The 20,353-nt window shown below is 45.4% G+C and overlaps 1 protein-coding gene across 1 annotated transcript in view; it reads left to right on the top strand.

Moving 5' to 3' along the window:
- The window catches only part of C2HXorf38 (chromosome 2 CXorf38 homolog), a 47,558-nt gene extending 27,638 nt beyond the window's left edge, over positions 1-19,920 (top strand). Inside the window, exons 3-6 of the mRNA XM_063957339.1 lie at positions 1,562-1,681; positions 17,136-17,285; positions 19,110-19,322; positions 19,418-19,920. Of these exons, the coding sequence (XP_063813409.1) occupies positions 1,562-1,681; positions 17,136-17,285; positions 19,110-19,322; positions 19,418-19,549 (615 nt within the window). The 3' untranslated portion in view covers positions 19,550-19,920. The remainder of the gene's footprint in view (positions 1-1,561; positions 1,682-17,135; positions 17,286-19,109; positions 19,323-19,417) is intronic.
- Positions 19,921-20,353: the final 433 nt, after the last annotated feature.

The raw sequence follows: 20,353 nt of genomic DNA, 5'->3' as shown, positions 1-20,353 counted from the left end.
AGTATACCGAATAAGGCTGATGCTTATTGCTTTTTCCTTCATTTAAAGCACTTTATTTATTTTTTGGGTTGGGGGAGATAGTGGGTATCACACATTAGGTTTTATACCTTTTGGAAAGCTGCTTGCAGCATATAGGGTCTTTGTGTGAACCGTGAAACACACCAGGGGGTTAATTCAGACCTGATCGCTAGGCTGCGTTTTCTCACAGCCTGCGACCAGATCCGAACTGCACATGCATGCGCACCGGCGTGTCGGACGACTGCAGCGGGCATTAGTGCATAGCGACGGGATGGTGCGAAAAAAGCGATCGCAAGGAGATTGACAGGAAGAGGCCGTTTGTGTGTGGCAACTGACCGTTTTGTAGGAATGCCCAGGAAAACGCAGGAGGGACCCGGCATTTGGAGGGTCTGACGTCAGCTACGGCCCCGATCACCAGGAAACCATTGCAGCGTGTGAGTAAGTCCTGGGCTGAGCAGAAACTGCACAAACTGATGTTTGTGCAGTTCTGCTACAAATGTGATCGCACACCTGCACACAGCTAATACCCTCCCCCTGTAGACGGCGACTACCTGATCGCAGGGATGCAAAAAACGCACCCTAGCGATCAGGTCTGAATTACCCCCCAGGTCTTCATAGAAGTCTATTGGGCTGCGTCTTTTGGCGGTCACGGGTCTGCAGCTTTGTGCAAATGCCGCTACAAAGTCCTTCCCTGGTGTACATTTATGTGTATGAGCATGTGTACATGCTAAAACACAGCCCTGTGCATCCTGAGATGCCACCATCAGTCACACTAGCCCTTTAGCAGGTACAGATTCACCCCCATACCCCCCCCCCCCCCCCCAAGTTACTGCGTAGGCACACCCAGCTCTTTTCTAAAGCATGTCTGATATGGTGTTTTGAATTGCAACAGTGCATTCGTGTAACACATTCGCCATATGAGTTTCTAGGGATTTTGCGCAAGTGCAGTAGCAAAGAATCGCTCAGCTCTAAATCAAGTCCTATTGTGGTGGGAGTATCCAGTTAGCCGCGGCTAATTGTCTTGCCGGGGATTATCCAATTAGCCCTGTAAAGCCGCAGCTCGCACCGACTTTTAAGGGATTTTGTCTCGCGTGCCTCCGGCAGGCGAAACCAAATCCACGGAAACAGCCCCGTTTTTTGAGATCTGTTTCTACCGAAAACACACAGGTTTTCGAGAGATAGTGTTTTTGTTTTTTTTACAGGCGACCAAATTGGATAGCATGTAAAGAAAAAATAAGGGTGAAACATCAGGAAAAATCGCGAAAAACATCTCAATATATTTTCACCTCTACTTGGATACCACACTGTGTCTCTGCACCTGCCACTGTTTCTCAGAAACTGGCATTATGTCGCTCTTTTCAGGCACCGCCTTTCCCGCCACCAGAAAAACACTTTGAACTTTTAAAGTCACAGAAGCATCACTGACATAGGGGTTAGTGATCCATAATTCAACAACAACGCATCCGCAGCACATTTCGGCAATGATATGTTAATGTGTTATTAAAGTTTGTTCATGGTGTATAAATATTTCATTTTATTATAGGTTTATTTGCCACGTGGGCATCTAGACAAAGCACCCAATGAGTGTGATGCAGCGGCCTTCCTCAATCTGCTAAATACGTGTGATCATTTCAAAGTATCAGACATATCAAGGGTTCGAGAGGTAAGTTTATACAAATAGAAATAGTGCTGTTTCTCCCATGAGGCATGGTGAGCTGCTTGTCTAGGGGCACAATGATAAGCATATATGAGATTCTCATCTCTTACCTTACCCAGTGCCAGTGCTTAAAGTGGTCCTAGAGAGGTGGTGGAACCCGGGGGAGTAGATATCACCTAGTGAAACCTTGCTGCTGTGCCAGTCCCTTGTGCAGAAAAACAGTTTACCAATGTACGTGAAGTAGCAATTCCAATAAATAATTTTAAAAATATTAACTTAACATTTGTTCTTACGTCCTAAACGATACTGGGGTTCCATTTAGTACCATGGGGTATAGATGGGTCCACTGGGAGCCATGGGAACTTTAAGAATTTGATAGTATGTGCTGGCTCCTCCCTCTATGCCCCTCCTACCAGACTCAGTTTAGAAAATGTGCCCGGAGGAGCCGGTCATGCTTATGGAAGCTCCTGTAGAGTTTTCTGCATTTATTTTTCTGTTTGTTATTTTCAGGCAGGTCTGGATGGCACCAGCCTGCCTGCTTCCTGGGACTTAGGTAGGGGAACGGCCCAACCTCTTGAAGGGTTAATGGTCCCGTTCCCCGCTGACAGGACACTAGCTCCTGAGGGAACTATTCGCAAGCCCCACCACGGCGAGCATACATTCCCGCAGCACGCCGCCACCCGTAACAGAACCAGAAGAAAGAAGAGTGGTGAGTACTAAGCTTGTCGTCCCAGGTTAGCGGGTCGCCGGCCATTATAGCAGCATGAGGGTACGGAGACACACGGCTTCTCACCGGGGCGGATTGCGTCTCCAGACTCAGTACACAACTGTGTCTCAGTACACTGTACACAGTACCCACACTGGCAAACAAAGCCTTAAAACGGATCTGGCTCCATTTTAAGCACAAATTTACCTCAGCCAGTATAAAAAAAAGCGGGAAGACTGCGCGCCATTGAAGGGGCGGGGCTTCACTATGAGAGGATCCAGCAGCTCACCAGCGACATTTTCCCTCTGCAGTGAACACAGACACCGACTTACAGGGACGCGCAGTTCCTCCGGTGTGACTCCAGATTACCTCAGCGGTACCAGGGGGTCATAGCCAGGGTGGAGCGAATATTAGTGTACTAAGTCCCCAATCTGGGTACTTAGTCTGCGACCCGGCTAAGCTTATCATTAGCAATAAGGGCGCTGTGTGCTGGCTCCAAACTTTGTGCCTCCCTGGAATGGCTCTTTGTGGGTTATTTGTGCTTTTAACCTTTCGTGTGTGTGTGCTGTCACATTTACAGTATATCAGGCAAAGAGTGTGTTTCATGTACGGCAGAGTGTTCCTCTTCCCCAGGGAGCTCACTACTATGTACTCAGTGCAGTGCACCTTCTTAGGCTAGTGGGGCTGAACCAGCGTGGCTGGATTCCTTTAAAGGAATTATTTCCAATATATCTAATAAATTGTCCCGCCATGAGAAAGAGACGCAATACTTAAGACAGTCTGTGGATGAGATTATGAATAGAGACTCATTCCTCAAACAAGTGTCTCTCAGTCCCCTGCCATTTGTCCACAGAAACAAACTCTGCCCCATATCCTGCAGTCTGACTCTGACGCTGAGGGGTCAGACATGGAGGAGAGGGATTCAGAAGGGGGGGCGCGTTCCCTTCTGGAACCTAGTCCATTCCCTCCTGGTCTCCCTTCTGGAATCTCCTGTGTTGAGAGATCCCTGGATCTTTCTGCTGTGTTATCCTCCCCGGCCCTTGATAACTTATCCAAAAAATTGGCCATGCACATTTTAACTGCGGCAAAATCGTTGATTGCTCTCAATTGGAAAAATCCTTCTCCCCCTTCTCTCCCTTCGCTTAGGGCCAAGATCTGGCATATTGCATCAATGGAGAGGATTACATATTACCTCCATGATCGGGGTCACGTCTTTGAGCAGGTATGGGCTCCCTGGCTCCTTGCAGAGCGTAGATCACCGCCCCCACCCTCTAGCTCTGGACTCCGTCCGTAGGCCCGTGGGCGGCAGCCTCTACTTCTTCTCCATCTTTCCTCCTTTCCATCTTTTCTTGTCTACTAGTTCTCTAAATACCTACTGATATCTGCTGGCACCGTGGTTCCCCCCCCCCCCCTTCTCCCCACCCTCCCTTTTCTCTCCCCTTCCCCCCCTGCATAAATTGATATTTTGTTACCAAGGTTTCTTTTTGATTGTTATTGTTCTTTATTCTAAAAATAGATTTTTGGTCCTTGATAGACGATGGTTCTTTGGCCGTTTGTCCTCTTTCTCGATGTATGTTTAACGACTATGTATGATCAAACAAAAATAAAGAATTTCAGAAGGGGGGCGCTGCTCTGTCACAGGGAATAGAGGCTCTTATAGAAGCTATCAGAGATGTTAGGCAAATTCCTGATAAAGTGGCAGAGGAATGTGAGGAATCTTATTTTAATGTAAAAAAGAAATCCTCAGTCACTTTTCCTATGTCAAAGGAATTGAATACCCTGTTTGAAGAACCGTGGGTTAATCCTGATAAGAAATTTCAAATCCCTAAAAGGTTACTCTCATCTTTTCCTTTCCTCCTGAGGATAGGAAAAAATGGGAAAGTACACCGATAGTGGATGCATCAGTGTCCTGGTTGTCACGGAAAATTGTATTACCTGTCCCTGGTGCAGCCTCCCTGATAGACACGGCTGATCGTAAAATTGAGACTACACTCAAATCCTTGTACACGGCTGCTGGAGTGGCCCAAAGACCCACTATAGCATGAGCCATGGCTATATGGTTAGGTAACCTAATTGAGGGGTTGGATTCCTTATCTAGGGGGGAGATTGTTTTACTCCTGCAACATATACAGGACTCTGTGAACTTTATGGTGGAAGTCATAAAAGAAGTGGGTTTGCTTAATGCACGCACCACGGCTATGGGTGTGTCAGCACGCAGGGGCTTATGGTTACGCCAGTGGACTGCGGACGCGGACTCCAGGAAAGGCATGGAAGGCCTACCTTTCACAGGAGAGGCTTAATTTGGAGACGAAGTAGACAAATGGATCTCCAAAGCTACTGCGGGTAAGTCCACATATCTTCCTTCTGCAGCTACCTCAACTAGGAACACCTACTCAGGACCTACTCTACAGTCCTTTCGGACTGCCAAGTTTAAGGGCAAAGCCAGAGCATCTTCTACAGCCAATAGAAGCGCTAGAGGTAAACCACGCAAACCAGCAACTGCCGGTTCTCAGGAACAGCGCTCCAGCTCTGCTTCCTCAAAGCCTTCAGCATGACGATGGACCGCAATGCCTGGAAGACTGGCAGGTGGGAGCCCGACTAAAAAATTTCAGTCACATCTGGACAACATCATGCCAGGATCCCTGAGTCATAGATCTTTTCTCTAACGTCCTAAGTGGATGCTGGGGACTCCGTCAGGACCATGGGGTTTAGCGGCTCCGCAGGAGACAGGGCACAATAATAAAAGCTTTAGGATCAGGTGGTGTGCACTGGCTCCTCCCCCTATGACCCTCCTCCAAGCCTCAGTTAGATCTTTGTGCCCGGCCGAGAAGGGTGCAATCTAGGTGGCTCTCCTGAGCTGCTTAGAATAAAAGTTTAAGTTAGGTTTTTTATTTTCAGTGAGTCCTGCTGGCAACAGGCTCACTGCTACGAGGGACTTAGGGGAGAGAAGTAAACTCACCTGCGTGCAGGATGGATTTGCTTCTTAGGCTACTGGACACCATTAGCTCCAGAGGGAGTCGGAACACAGGTCTCACCCTGGGGTTCGTCCCGGAGCCGTGCCGCCGACCCCCCTTGCAGATGCCGAAGTTGAAGAGGTCCAGAGGTCCAGAAACAGGCGGCAGAAGACTTTCAGTCTTCATAAGGTAGCGCACTGCACTGCAGCTGTGCGCCATTGTTGTCAGCACACTTCATACCAGCGGTCACTGAGGGTGCAGGGCGCTGGGGGGGGCGCCCTGGGCAGCAATGTATTATACCTTTTTTTTGGCTAAAATACATCACATATAGCCCTTGAGGCTATATGAATGTATTTAACCCCTGCCAGATCTCACAAACTCCGGGAGAAGAGCCCGCCGTTTTAGGGGGCGGGGCCTATTCTCCTCAGCACACGGCGCCATTTTCCTGCTCAGCTCTGCTGTGAGGAAGGCTCCCAGGCTCTCCCCTGCACTGCACTACAGAAACAGGGTTAAAACAGAGAGGGGGGGCACTTATTTGGCGATATGATTGCATATGTGAAAATGCTATAAGGGAAAACACTTGTATAAGGGGTTGTCCCTGTACAATTATAGCGTTTTTGGTGTGTGCTGGCAAACTCTCCCTCTGTCTCCCCAAAGGGCTAGTGGGGTCCTGTCCTCTATCAGAGCATTCCCTGTGTGTGTGCTGTGTGTCGGTACGTGTGTGTCGACATGTAGGAGGACGATGTTGGTGAGGAGGCGGAGCAAATTGCCTGTATTGGTGATGTCACTCTCTAGGGAGTCGACACCGGAATGGATGGCTTATTTAGGAATTACGTGATAATGTCAACACGATGCAAGGTCGGTTGACGACATGAGACGGCCGGCAAACAAATTAGTACCTGTCCAGGCGTCTCAGACACCGTCAGGGGCTTGTAAAAACGCCCATTTACCTCAGTTGGTCGACACAGACACGGACACTGACTTCAGTGTCGACGGTGAAGAAACAAACGTATTTTCCTTTAGGGCCACACGTTACATGTTAAGGGCAATGAAGGAGGTGTTACATATTTCTGATACTACAAGTACCACAAATAAGGGTATTATGTAGGGTGGGAATAATCTACTTGTAGTTTTTCCTGAATCAGATAAATTAAAGTGTGTGATGATACGTGGGTTTCCTCCGATAGAAAATTATTGGAGGTATACCCTTTCCCGCCAGAAGTGAGGGCGAGTTGGGAAACACACCTTAGGGTGGATAAGGCGCTCACACGCTTATAAAAACAAGTGGCGTTACCGTCTCCAGATACGGCCGCCCTCAAAGAGCCAGCTGATAGGAAGCTGAAAAATATCCTAAAAAGTATATACACACATACTGGTGTTATACTACGACCAGCAATCGCCTCAGCCTGGATGTGCAGCGCTGGGGGGGCTTGGTCGGATTTCCTGACTGAAAATATTGATACCCTTGACAGGAACAATATTTTATTGACTATAGAGCATTTTAAGGATGCATTTCTATATATGCGAGATGCGCAGAGGGATATTTGCATTCTGGCATCAAGAGTAGATGTGATGTCCATATCTGCCAGACGATGTTTATAGACACGACAGTGGTCAGGTGATGCAGATTCCAGACGGCACATGGAAGTATTGCCGTATAAAGGGGCGGTCCATCGGACCTGGTGGCCATGGCAACAGCTGGAAAATCCACTTTTGTTACCCCAAGTCACATCTCAGCAGAAAAGGACACAGTCTTTTCAGTCTCAGTCCTTTCGTACCCATAAAGGCAGGCGGGCAAAAGGCCAGTCATATCTGCCCAGGGTTAGAGGAAAGGGAAGAAGACTGCAGCAGGCAGCCCATTCCCAGGAACAGAAGTCCTCCACAGCTTCTGCCAAGTCCGCAGCATGACGCTGGGGCCATACAAGCGGACTCAGGTGCGGTGGGGGGTCATCTCAAGAGTTTCAGCACGCAGTGGGCTCACTCGCAAGTGGACTCCTGGATCCTACACGTAGTATCCCAGGTGTACATTGGAAATTCGAGACGTCTTCCCCTCACAAGTTCCTGAAGTCTGCTTTACCAACGTCTCCCTCCGACAGGGAGGCAGTATTGGAAAAAAATTCACAGGCTGTATTCCCAGCAGGTGATAATCAAAGTACCCCTCCTACAACAAGGGAAGGGGTATTATTCCACACTATATTGTGGTACTGAAGCCAAACGGCTCGGTGAGATCTAAAAGATTTGAACAATTACATACAAGGGTTCAAATCAAGATGGAGTCACTCAGAGCAGTGATAGCGAACCAGGACGATATGGTGTCACTGGATATCAGGGACGCTTACCTACATGTCCAAATTTTGCCCTTCTCACCAAGGGTATCTCAGGTTCGTGGTACAGAACTGTCACTATCAGTTCAGACGCTGCCGTTTGGATTGTCCACGGCACCCCGGGTCTTTACCATGGTAATGGCCGAAATGATGATTCTTCCTAAAAGAAATATGGACGCTTTCCTGATAAGGGCAAGGTCCAGAGAACAGTTGGCGGTCGGAGTAGCACTATCTCAAGTAGTTCTACGACAGCACGAGTGGATTCTAAATATTCCAAAATCGCAGCTTTTTCCGACGACACGTCTAATGTTCCTAGGAATGATTCTGGACACAGTCCAGAAAAGGATGTTTTCTCCCGGAGAAGAAGACCAGGGAGTTATCCGAGCTAGTCAGGAACCTCCTAAAACCAGGAAAAGTATCAGTGCATCATTGCACAAGGGTCCTGTGAAAAATGGTGGTTTCTTACAAAGCGATCCCATTCGGTAGATTTCACGCAAGAACCTTTCAGTGGAATCTGCTGGGAAAATGGTCCGGATCGCATCTTCAGATGCATCAGCGGACAACCCTGTCTCCAAGGACAAGGGTGTTTTCTTCTGCGGTGGCTGCAGAGTGCTCATCTATGAAAGGGCCGCAGATTCGACATTCAGGACTGGGTCCTGGTGACCACGGATGCCAGCCTGAGTGGCTGGGGAGCAGTCACACAAGGAAAAAATTTCCAGGGAGTGTGATCAAGTCTGGAGACTTCTCTCCACATAAATATACTGGAGCTAAGGGCAATTTACAAGGCTCTAAGCTTAGCAAGACCTCTGCTTCAAGGTCAGCCGGTATTGATCCAGTGGGACAACATCACGGCAGTCGCCCACGTAAACAGACAGGGCGGCACATGAAGCAGGAGGGAAATGGCAGAAACTGCAAGGATTCTTCGCTGGGCGAAAAATCATGTGATAACACTCTCAGCAGTGTTAATTCCGGGAGTGGAAAACTGGGAAGCAAACTTCCTCAGCAGGCATAACCTCCACCCGGGAGAGTGGGGACTTCAGCGGGAAGTCTTCCACATGATTGTAAACCGTTGGGAAAAACCAAAGGTGGACATGATGGCGTCCCGCCTGAACAAAAAACTAGACAAATATTGCGCCAGGTCAAGGGACCCTCAGGCAATAGCGGTGGACGCTCTGGTAACACTGTGGGTGTACCAGTCAGGGTATGTGTTCCCTCCTATGCATCTCATACCAAAAGTACTGAGAATCATAAGAAGGAGATGAGTAAGAACGATACTCGTGGTTCCGGATGGGTCAAGAAGGACTTGGTACCCGGAACTTCAAGAGATGCTCACGGAAGAACCGTGGCCTCTACCTTTAAGAAAGGACCTGCTCCAGCAGGGGCCTTGTCTGTTCCAAGACTTACTGCGGCTGCGTTTGACGGCATGGCAGTTGAACGCCGGATCCTGAAAGGGCATTCCAGATGAAGTCATCCCTACCCTGGTCGAAGCCAGGAAGGATGTAACCGCAAAACATTTTCACCGCATTTGGCGAAAATATGTTGCGTGGTGTGAGGCCAAGAAGGTCCCTACAGAGGAATTCCAACTGGGTCGTTTCCTACATTTCCTGAAAACAGGACTGTCTATGGGCCTAAAATTAGGGTCCATTAAGGTTCAAATTTCAACCCTGTCAAATTTCTTCCAGAAAGAACTGGCTTCAGTGCCTGAAGTTCGGACGTTTGTAAAAGGGGTACTGCATATACAGCCTCCTTTTGTGCCCCCAGTGGCACCTTGGGATCTCAATGTTGTTTTGAGTTTCCTAAAGTCACATTGGTGATCCACTCACCACTGTGGAATTAAAATATTTCACATGGAAGGTGAAGATTCTATTAGCCCTGGCTTCAGCCAGGCGTGTGTCAGAATGGGCGGCTTTATCATATAAAAGCCCTTACTTAATTTTTCATTCTGACAGGGCAGAATTGAGGACTCGTCCTCAATTTTCTCCTTAAGGTGTTTTCTGTTTTTCACATGAACCAACCTATTGTGGTACCTGCGGCTACTAGGGACTTGGAGGACTCCAAGTTACTTGACGTTGTCAGGGCCCTGAAAATATATGTTTCCAGGACGACTGGAGTCAGAAAATCTGACTCGCTGTTTAGCCTGTATGCACCCTACAAGATGGGTGTTCCTGCTTCTAAGCAGACGATTGCTCGCTGGATTTGTAGTACAATTCAGCTTGCACATTCTGTGGCAGGCTTGCCACAGCCAAAATCAGTAAAAGCCCATTCCACAAGGAAGTGGGCTCATCTTGGGCGGCTGCCCGAGGGGTCTCGGCTTTACAACTTTGCCGAGCTGCTACTTGGTCAGGGGCACACCCTGACTGAGGAGGACCTGGAGTTCTCTCATTCGGTGCTGCAGAGTCATCCGCACTCTCCCGCCCGTTTGGGAGCTTTGGTATAATCCCCATGGTCCTGACGGAGTCCCCAGCATCCACTTAGGACGTTAGAGAAAATAAGAATTTACTTACCGATAATTCTATTTCTCGTAGTCCGTAGTGGATGCTGGGCGCCCATCCCAAGTGCGGATTGTCTGCAATACTTGTACATAGTTATTGTTACAAAAATCGGGTTATTCTTGTTGTGAGCCATCTTTTCAGAGGCTCCTTCGTTGTTATCATACTGTTAACTGGGTTCAGATCACAGGTTGTACGGTGTGATTGGTGTGGCTGGTATGAGTCTTACCCGGGATTCAATATCCTTCCTTATTATGCACGCTCGTCCGGGCACAGTATCCTAACTGAGGCTTGGAGGAGGGTCATAGGGGGAGGAGCCAGTGCACACCACCTGATCCTAAAGCTTTTATTATTGTGCCCTGTCTCCTGCGGAGCCGCTAAACCCCATGGTCCTGACGGAGTCCCCAGCATCCACTACGGACTACGAGAAATAGAATTATCGGTAAGTAAATTCTTATTATTTCCCAGAGTTACAGGCTGGAGTTTCAGGAACTCCCACCTCAAAGATTCTTCAAATCAGGATTACCAGTTTTACAGGAGGCAAGTATAACCTTACAGTATGCCATTCAAAAACTGGTACAAACACAGGTCATTGTTCTAGTTCCACCTCATCTCCAAGACGGGATATTATTCCAACTTGATTTGTTTGTGGTACCGAAACCGGGCGGTTCGGTAAGGCCGATTCTGAATCTAAAATCAATGAACCCGTACTTACGAGTGTTCAAATTAAAGATGGAGTCTCTGAGAACGGTGATCTGGAGGAGGGGGAATTCCTAGCGTCTCTGGACATCAAGGATGCGTACCTTCACATTCCAATCTGGCCGCCTCACCAGGCTTACATAGCCATGCCATCAAACATAGCCATGGTAAGTCTTGATACATGAACGGGCCCTGTTGCAGAAGAGCCTCGCGAAGAGGTAGACACCACGGATCTTCGAGGAGCATCTCCAGGAGGGGTGCTATGTTTGACGCCATGGAAGTTAAACGGCTGATTCTTGCCAGGAGAGGCATCCCTGACAAAGTCATCCTGACTATGGTCCAAGCCAGGAAGGGGGTAACGTCTAAACATTACCACCGTATTTGGAAGAAATACGTCTCTTGGTGTGAGAGCAGAAAATATTCTGCGGTGGAATTTCATCTGGGGTGTTTACTGCTATTTCTGCAGTCGGGTGTAGATGTGGGCCTTCGTCTGGGCTCCATCAAAGTCCAGATTTCGGCCTTGTCCATTTTCTTTCAGAAACAATTGGCTTCTCTCCCTGAGGTCCAGACGTTCTTGAAAGGTGTTCTGCAAATCCAACCTTCCTTTGTGCCTCCTACGTTACCTTGGGATCCCAATTTGGTGCTGCAGTTCCTCCAATCGGACTGGTTTGATCCGTTACAGGAGGTAGATGTTAGATATCTTACGTGGAAGACAGTCACACTGTTGGCCTTAGCTTCAGCGAGACGTGTGTCTGAGTTAGGGGCTTTGTCTCACAAGAGCCCCTACTTAATTTTCCATGAGGACAGAGTTGAACTCAGAACTCATCAGCAATTCCTTCCTAAGGTGGTGTCCATGTTTCACAGCACTGCGGGGAGTCTGACTGAGGCTGGAGACAGAAGCAGTGTACTGGGAACAGGTATCTGAGAGTAATTGCTGCTGCAGGAGGTCCTGACACCCCCGGACATGCACGTATCATTTTTATTACTGTGTTGACTGTTTTGCATTGATACATTATTATACATTGTATTACGAAATACTTTTCTGTTGTTGAACATTGTTCTTCTTCACAGCTAGGCCGTAGTACAGTATTGTATTGCATAAATTGTATTGTGTATTCTTTTGTACTGTTTGCATTCTATTTTAGAAAGTAACAGGGAGTTAGTCATTCAAATTGGTGGGGCCGTGATTGAGGATCTCACTTGTAAGCAAACGGCTGCCCTGGAAGCCCAGGTAACTGATCTAGAGCAAACCGTTACGCGACTGAGAGACATTCACAATCTCGAGCAAAGCTTAGATAGAACACTGGAGGAGTTGCACCGGGGAACACCGGTAGACGAGGACCAGGACATCTCCAATCTGCCAAACCCCAATAAATTTGCATGACTGGACGAGGATTCTGGGGATGGCAGCGAGGAAATGACGGCGCTGGAGGATACCGTCCCCTCTAGCAACCAGAGGAGCGGTCCCTCCAGCAATAAGGGTAAAAAAGTCAGCAAGGTACCGAGTCAGGTTGTGGTGGTAGCGGATTCTATCATCAGGAAGACAGACAGGGCAACCTGCTACCGGGACCGTTATCGGCGCACAGTCTGTTGTCTCCCGGGTGCTCGGGTACAGTACATCGCGGACCGGGTAGAAAGATTGTTAGGAGGGGCCGGGAAAGACCCGGCTGTCTAGGTGCACGTTAATGGTAGGTGAGATGTCCTTAAGAAAGATTATAGGGATCTAGGCCATAAACTAAAGGCAAGGACATCTAGGGTAATATTCTCTGAAATATTACCTATGCCATACGCTAGTTCAGGGAGGCAGAGGGAGATTAGGGAGGTTAATGTGTGGCTTAAAGACTGGTGTAGGAAAGAAGGGTTTGTGTTCCTGGAACACTGGGCAGACTTCTCAGTCAGGCGCCATCTTTTTTGTCGTTATGGCTTGCACCTGAATGAGGAGAAGCAGCAGTGCTGGGGGGAACGATGGTTAGAAGGTTGGAGGAGATTTTAAACTAGGTGTCTGGGGGGAGGGACAAGAAAGAAGTAGTGGGACAACTAGAGAGAGTAGAGAAAAAAGGATGTATAAAGTATAATGGGCGTGGATAGGGGGGAAGGAGAAAAATAGTCAGCGATGGTAAATTAAGGAAATCTCAACTTCCTAAGGAAACATCTACAACTAAACTTGCAGTCAAGGGAAGTAACAAGCCTAAGTGTATGCTTGCAAATGCACAAAGCCTAACAAGTAAAATGGGTGAATTAGAAACGATTGCACTTAAGGACCAATATGATATCAGAGGCATTACAGAGACATGGTGGGACGATTCCCAGCAAACATGGAGGGGTACACCCTCTTCAGGAGAGATAGGACTAATAAAAAAGGAGAGGGTGTCTTTCTTTATGTTAAGCCAATCTTAAAACCGTATGTTAAGGAGGTCATTTACGAGGGTACTGGCGATAACGTGGAGTCATTATGGGTTGAGATTTCAAGTGGGGGTGAAGATACAAAAAAGTTTTTAATAGGGACATGCTACAAACCGCAAGATATTAGTGTGTCTGATGAATTACAACTCTTGCAACAAATTGAAAAAGCAGCAGGAATGGGGGAGGTCATTATCATAGGGGACTTTAATTACCCGGACATAAATTGGAACACCGAAACAGCAAATACAAACACGCTAAAAGATCATTACTTGTCCCAGGTAATCGAGGAACCAACTAGACATAGGACTATACTGGATCTAATACTAACTAATAAGATGGAGATAATATCAAATACTAAAGTAGGTGGGACCCTGGGAAATAGTGATCATAATATGATCACATTCGATATCAGCTTAAAAAAACAATACTATAGGGATCTAACTAAGACTTTTAACTTTAGAAAAGCCAATTTTGACTTTCTGAAACAAGCAATGAAGGACATAAATTTGGGAATTGTGTTTAATGGTAAGAATACGGCTGAAATGTGGGATGTTTTTAGAACTGAGCTCAATAAGTACACTCATTTGTACATTCCCAAGGTTAACAAAAACAGGAGTAGTAAATTCAAGCCAATGTGGCTTAATAAGAAGGTCAAGGAACAAATGGATAAAAAGAGGAGAGCTTTCAAAGCATTTAAGTCTGACGGGAAGGCAGAATCTTTCCAGTTCTGCAGGCAATGTAACAAAAAATGCAAAAAAGAAATCAGAGCAGCCAAAATAGAAAACGAAAAACAAATCGCAAAGGAGCGCAAAACAAACCCCCAAAAATTCTTTAAGTATATAAATGGTAAAAAGCTAAAAAAGGAGAATATTAGACCACTAAAGGGCAAGCTAGATGCCTTGATAAATGACGATAGGGAAAAAGCAGATTTATTGAATACATTTTTTTCATCAGTATTCACGAGAGAGGACCGGTTGACGGGAGAAGTGCACAACATAAGCGATAATAGCGACCCTTTGCTAAGTACTTGGTTAAATGAGAAAGTGGTCCAAGAGAGATTAAGTAAAATTAAGATAAATAAATCTCCTGGGCTGAATGGACTACACCCCAGGGTTCTTATGGAACTTAACTCAGAGCTATCGAGACCCTATATTTGGATTTCAGTGAGTCAATTACATAAGGAATGATACCAAAGGATTTCAGTGAGTCAGTTACATAAGGAATGATACCAAAGGACTGGCGAGTCAGTTACATAAGGAATGATACCAAAGGACTGGCGTACGGCAGAGGTAGTCCCAATATTTAAAAAGGGAATTAAAACTCATCCCGGCAACTATAGACCGGTAAATTTGACATCAATAGTGGGGAAAAAATACTGGAAGGAATATTAAGGGATAGTATACTAGAGTACTTAGATACCTCCAAGGTTATTAATAGGCACCAACATGGGTTTGTGAAGGACAGGTCATGTCAAACTAACTTAATAAGCTTCTACGAGAAAGTGAGTGACAATATTGATCGGGATAAAGCAGTGGATGTGATCTTTTTGGACTTTGCTAAGGCCTTTGACACAGTGCCACATAAGAGACTAATTTTCAAATTGAGAGAGCTTGGGGTGGAAAACACTATTTGTACTTGGGTAAGTAATTGGCTGTACAACAGGGAACAGCGAGTGGTGATAAATGGGATGTTTTCTGAATCGGCCTCAGTGCTTAGTGGAATACCGCAGGGTTCAGTACTCGGGCCATTGCTGTTTAACATTTTCATTAATGACATGGGAGTGGGCCTAGAAAGCACAGTGTCAATTTTCACAGACGACACTAAACTGTGTCGAGTAATTAATTCAGACAAGGATGTTGAGTCTCTGTGGAATGATTTATCCAGACTGGAGGTCTGGGCAGACAAATGGGGAATGAGTTTCAGTATAAAATTTTTTAAAGGTATGCATTTTGGGACTAAGAATAATCGGACAGCCTATAAATGAAATGGGGAAAATATAGGGATAACCATATTTGAAAAGGATTTGGGTGTGCTCATCGATAATAGACGTAGTAGCAGTACACAGTGTCAAAATGCAGCAACAAAAGCAAATAAGGTGTTAGCATGCATAAAACGGGGAATGAGAACAAGGGATGAGAGTGTAATCCTGCCACTGTATAAATCATTGGTGCGGCCACACCTGGAATATTGTATACAGTTCTGGGCACCACACTATAAAAAAGATATCTTGGAACTCGAAAGGGTTCAGAGGCGAGCCACCTGACTGGTTAAGGGGTTACAGGCACTGAATTATGAGGAAAGACTAGCAAGGTTAGATATGTTTACACTGGAAATGAGGAGTCTGAGAGGGGATATTATTAAGATTTATAAATACATTAAGGGACAATACAATGCTACACAGGACACGAGGACACCCCCTGAGGTTAGAAGAAAAAAATTCATCCACAACGGAGAAAAGGGTTCTTCACAGTAAGAACAGTAAAGATCTGGGATTCCCTACCAGAGGAGGTAGTAATGGTGGACTCACTAAATAAGTAAAAAAATCGATTAGATAAATTCCTAACTGATAGAAATATCCAAGGCTACAGCATCTAAGTGATTTATAATTTTAAATACAGGTTGAACTCGATGGACATCTTGTCTTTTTTCAACCTCACCATCTATATAACCTAATGTGGTTCCGGCTGTTACGGACACTTCTGATACTTCAAAGTCTTTGGATGTTGTGAGGGCTTTGAAGGTGTACGTAAAGAGGACAGCTCGTCACAGGAAATCCCTATGATCCCAATAAGATTGGGTGTTCTGCTTCAAAGCAGTCCATTGCGCGCTGGATCAGGCTCACTATCCAGCATGCTTATTCCACGACAGGCTTGCCGGTTCCGAAATCTGTTCAGGCCCACTCGACTAGGTCGGTGGGTTCTTCTTGGGCGGCTCCCCGGGGTGTCTCGGCTTTACAGCTGTGCCGAGCAGCTACTTGGTCAGGTTCGAACACGTTTGCTAAGTTTTACAAGTTTGATACTTTAACCTCTGACGACCTTCAGTTTGGTCAATCAGTTCTGCGGGAACCTCAGCACTCTCCCACCCGGTTTGGGAGCTTTGGTACTTCCCCATGGTACTAAATGGAACCCCAGTATTCTCTAGGACACAGGTTCTCAAACTCGGTCCTCAGGACCCCACACAGTGCATGTTTTGCAGGTCTCCTCACAGAATCACAAGTGAAATAATTAGCTCTACCTGTGGACCTTTTAAAATGGGTCAGTGAGTAATTAATACACATGTGTACTTGCAGGGTTACCTGCAAAACATGCACTGTGCGGGGTCCTGAGGACCGAGTTTGAGAACCACTGCTCTAGGACGTAAGAGAAAATAGGATTTTAATGACCTACCGGTAAATCCTTTTCTTGTAGTCCGTAGTGGATACTGGGCGCCCGCCCGCCCGGTGCTTCGTTATTCCTGCACTGTTACTTGGTTAAGTATTGTTGTTTGGTTCAGCTGTTGCTGTTCCTGTTTCAAAGGTGGTTAGCATGGCTTTCCTCTTGTTTGTGTGTGCTGGTTCGGAATGTCACCACTATCCTTATCTATCTTCTCTCAAAGTATGTCCGTCTCCTCGGATACAGTTTCCTAGACTGAGTCTGGTAGGAGGGGCATAGAGGGAGGAGCCAGCACACACTATCAAATTCTTAAAGTGTCCATGGCTCCTAGTGGACCCATCTATACCCCATGGTACTAAATGGAACCCCAGTATCCTCTACGGACTACGAGAAAAGGATTTACAGGTAGGTAATTAAAATCCTATTTTATTTTCACTTTGTTAAAGGATAATATTATATTTTAGATGTACAGAATGCATTTCTTTGCATGACCATTTCCCTTTCATTGTCTCAGATGATAAAGTGTAGGAATGACTTGATGCACAACTCTGCCATGAAGGTCTCCTCTTCCTGGCTGGCAGACTTTGGACACAAGATGCATGAATTCGTTTCTGAGTTTAAACACATACCCGGCCTTGCACAAGAAGGTCAGACAATGCAAGAGGTACTGTAATGGTCTGTTATTTTTTATATAGCATGCATGCCTTATGTTGTAATTGTGAAACTAACGTGTGCATGTACAGAGTGGGAGCTGCTAGCCCTCAGTACCTCAAGCCACAGGCGTCACAAGGCGGGTGCATGCCGGCACCCGGGTGTCGCTCTTCCTGGGGGTGACACCGAAATGCCGGTAACTCCATGGTGACAGGAGCTGGGTGCTACAGTGTGACATTATCCTGCAACTTCCAACTCCTGTCACTGAGAATGAGCCGACGGCATTGCATCCATTAGTCTCCGGAGTGAGTGAGGCAATCAAGGGCTTCCCGCTAGGCCACGCCCTATAGTAATGACAGCAGGGGAACTCCAGCAAAACCATGCCCCTTTCCGATAGGGCATACCACTTTTTTGGGATCGTCACGCCTACAATGTGCGAGGAGGGTACTATTGGCCGGACCTGGTGCTGCCTCTGTCTCAAGCACAGTGTTATGCATATAGCCACATTTTGGACAGAGTATACTTAATGTGGTACTTAACCTGGTACATAACTCTCTACACTGGTTTTCTAATTGTTTTGAGGATTTGCTATGTAGTTGATAAAATCTATTGGGATCAGTCTTTTTGATAAAAGATCACATGAGGTTCTGGTTTAAAGAAAACCCAACAACAACAACAGTTCTGCTTTATACTAAGTGGTTGATTTATCAAACAGAGAAAAGAGTGGTGAAGTTGACCAGTGGAGAAGCCCATAGCAGTCAATCATGTTATAGAATGTACTTAATAAATGCTTCCTCAAAGCTGATTGGTTGCTATGGGCAACTGGTCCTCTTCACTCTTTTCTCTGCTTGACAAATCAACTCTTAAAGTTTGATTTTCCAACTCCCTAGAGTCTTTATGTATGGAACTCCACCCAGAGACCTTGCTTATGGCTTAGGCCAGAGGTTCTCAAACGCAGTCCTCAAGGCACCCCAACTGTCCAGGTTTTAAGTTTATCCATGCTTGGCCACAGGTGACTTAATTAGCACCTCAGTCAATTTGATTAACCATCTGTGCTAAGTCATGGATATACCTAAAACCTGGACCGTTGGGGTGCCTTGAGGACCGAGTTTGAGAACCTCTGGCTTAGGCTCTGGTGTTTTCTCTGCTATGTATGAAAATATCTAGCTGAATATGCCAATACAGTCTGATTACATATTTCAATTTCAGACATTGACCCTTATTGGTAGTTACTAACTTACCTTCTGGATAATCTTTTGTGTCGATCATAGGGCTACAGAAAAACATAAACCTGTTGTGCCAAAGCTTGGGCTACATAATCTACGGAAGATACTGCCTACCCTTAAGGTGGGTACACACCTATATAATCGTTGGCCCATTGTAAAGGTGTGTATGCTGTGCTGATGCAAGAGCGTTAGGCGATAAATGGCTTATAAACACTCCCGCCATGACTGGTATTGGGAGATCGCATCTTATATGCTGCACAGATGCCCTCCCAATCCCCATAGAGAAGACCCACCCCCTCCTCATTACTTCTGCCCCCGCCTCACACAAGGTCAAAGGCTGGATATAACGACAACCTGGCTGATCTAGAGCATTTTCTGGATCAGCCAAGGATCAAACACGTGTTTACCTAGTTTTAGTGAACTCTCCTTTTGGGACACTGTTTATCTCACAGGGTAAAAAAGAATGAACTACACATAAATCCTAGCCTGTGGTCCATCCACTATGAAGGGATGAACTTTACACCTATCTGGGTTATAATCAGGAAACTCAGTAGTTTTGCTAAAAATACACCATTTTATCACATTCATCTATTTATGTATGAACATTTCAGGTACTAATGTCGGATTGGAATGTTGAAGATATAGGTTTATATGAAGTTGATGGACAATATGCTTCCTGTGAAATCGGTGAAGAAGTTACTCAACTTGCAAAGTACATGGGCACCCTCAGATTTCCCGCAGACATAGTAGAAATAAACCTTATTCGGCAGCTGCTTCAAGAATTGTATCTACAGATAGAAGAACACAGCACACTGTCTAATGAGGTGAGTCAGAAAGAACAAAAACAGCGCTGCAATAAAACAACACAATTTTGAGGAAAGTGACTGTTACAAAAAATATTTTCTGTTTTCTTCTATAGGACCAGGATAATTTTAGAAAAGTGAAGGACTTCTTAGCAGAAAATTATGATCTTCAGTGTATTTTTGAAGAAGACATCCAGAAACTGGAACACTTGCAGAAGGATAATGATAAACTCAGTACACAAGGTTGATGTTTTTCTTTTTCATTAATATCAATCAACCGGAGAATAATGAGGAAAAATTAGAGTCTTGTGTATTATTTTTCATGTTCATTATGAGATTACTTACTGTAGTGTTGAAATGGTTTTGTACATGCACAATGATTTACTGAACACCATATACACGAGGTTAACAGGTATTGTATGCAAGGGATACATATTATGGGGTCCATTTATCAACGAGTTTTATCAAACGCAACGTGTTTTAAAACTTAACACAAACGAAAACAGGTGCGCTGATTTGGGTGGAGTTCAGGTTTAGTTAGTTTTTCATAGGTTTGTCAGTGTGTGCTGCTGCTTCCCCCTAATGAGGCAATTGCCAACCTCAATATAGTGAACTGCAGAAGAATTTTTTGTTTTGGGGATGCGCTACACCACTGGCAAAGGAATAAAAATTCTCATAAACACGTATATATAATACTATGTATTCCTGTATATAGAAAAAAGGGTTTTAATACTCGTCACACAATTCCAAAAAATAAAAATGTATAATTTATTTTTAAAGAGTTTCATATATAAACAAAAACATTTTTCATTAAATAAAACTTATAAAAACATATATTACTAAACATAAGTTTAAAGTATACTTTTTCTTTTTTTTAAAAAAACACGTGTGAAGATTGGTTGTAAAGCTGATATAGCCTTGTTTTTGAAAAGGACAGTCCTCAGGATTTGAAACAGTGTTATTCTGTGTGAATGTCCTATTGTAGCGATCTTTGCTACAATTTAGCTTTATTTATTGGACGAAGTTCCCTAAGTCCCTGCTGTGCACAGCTT

Source organism: Pseudophryne corroboree, chromosome 2 (assembly GCF_028390025.1).
Source record: "Pseudophryne corroboree isolate aPseCor3 chromosome 2, aPseCor3.hap2, whole genome shotgun sequence".
Lineage (NCBI taxonomy): Eukaryota > Metazoa > Chordata > Amphibia > Anura > Myobatrachidae > Pseudophryne > Pseudophryne corroboree.
This window is presented reverse-complemented; position numbering and strand designations above follow the sequence as displayed.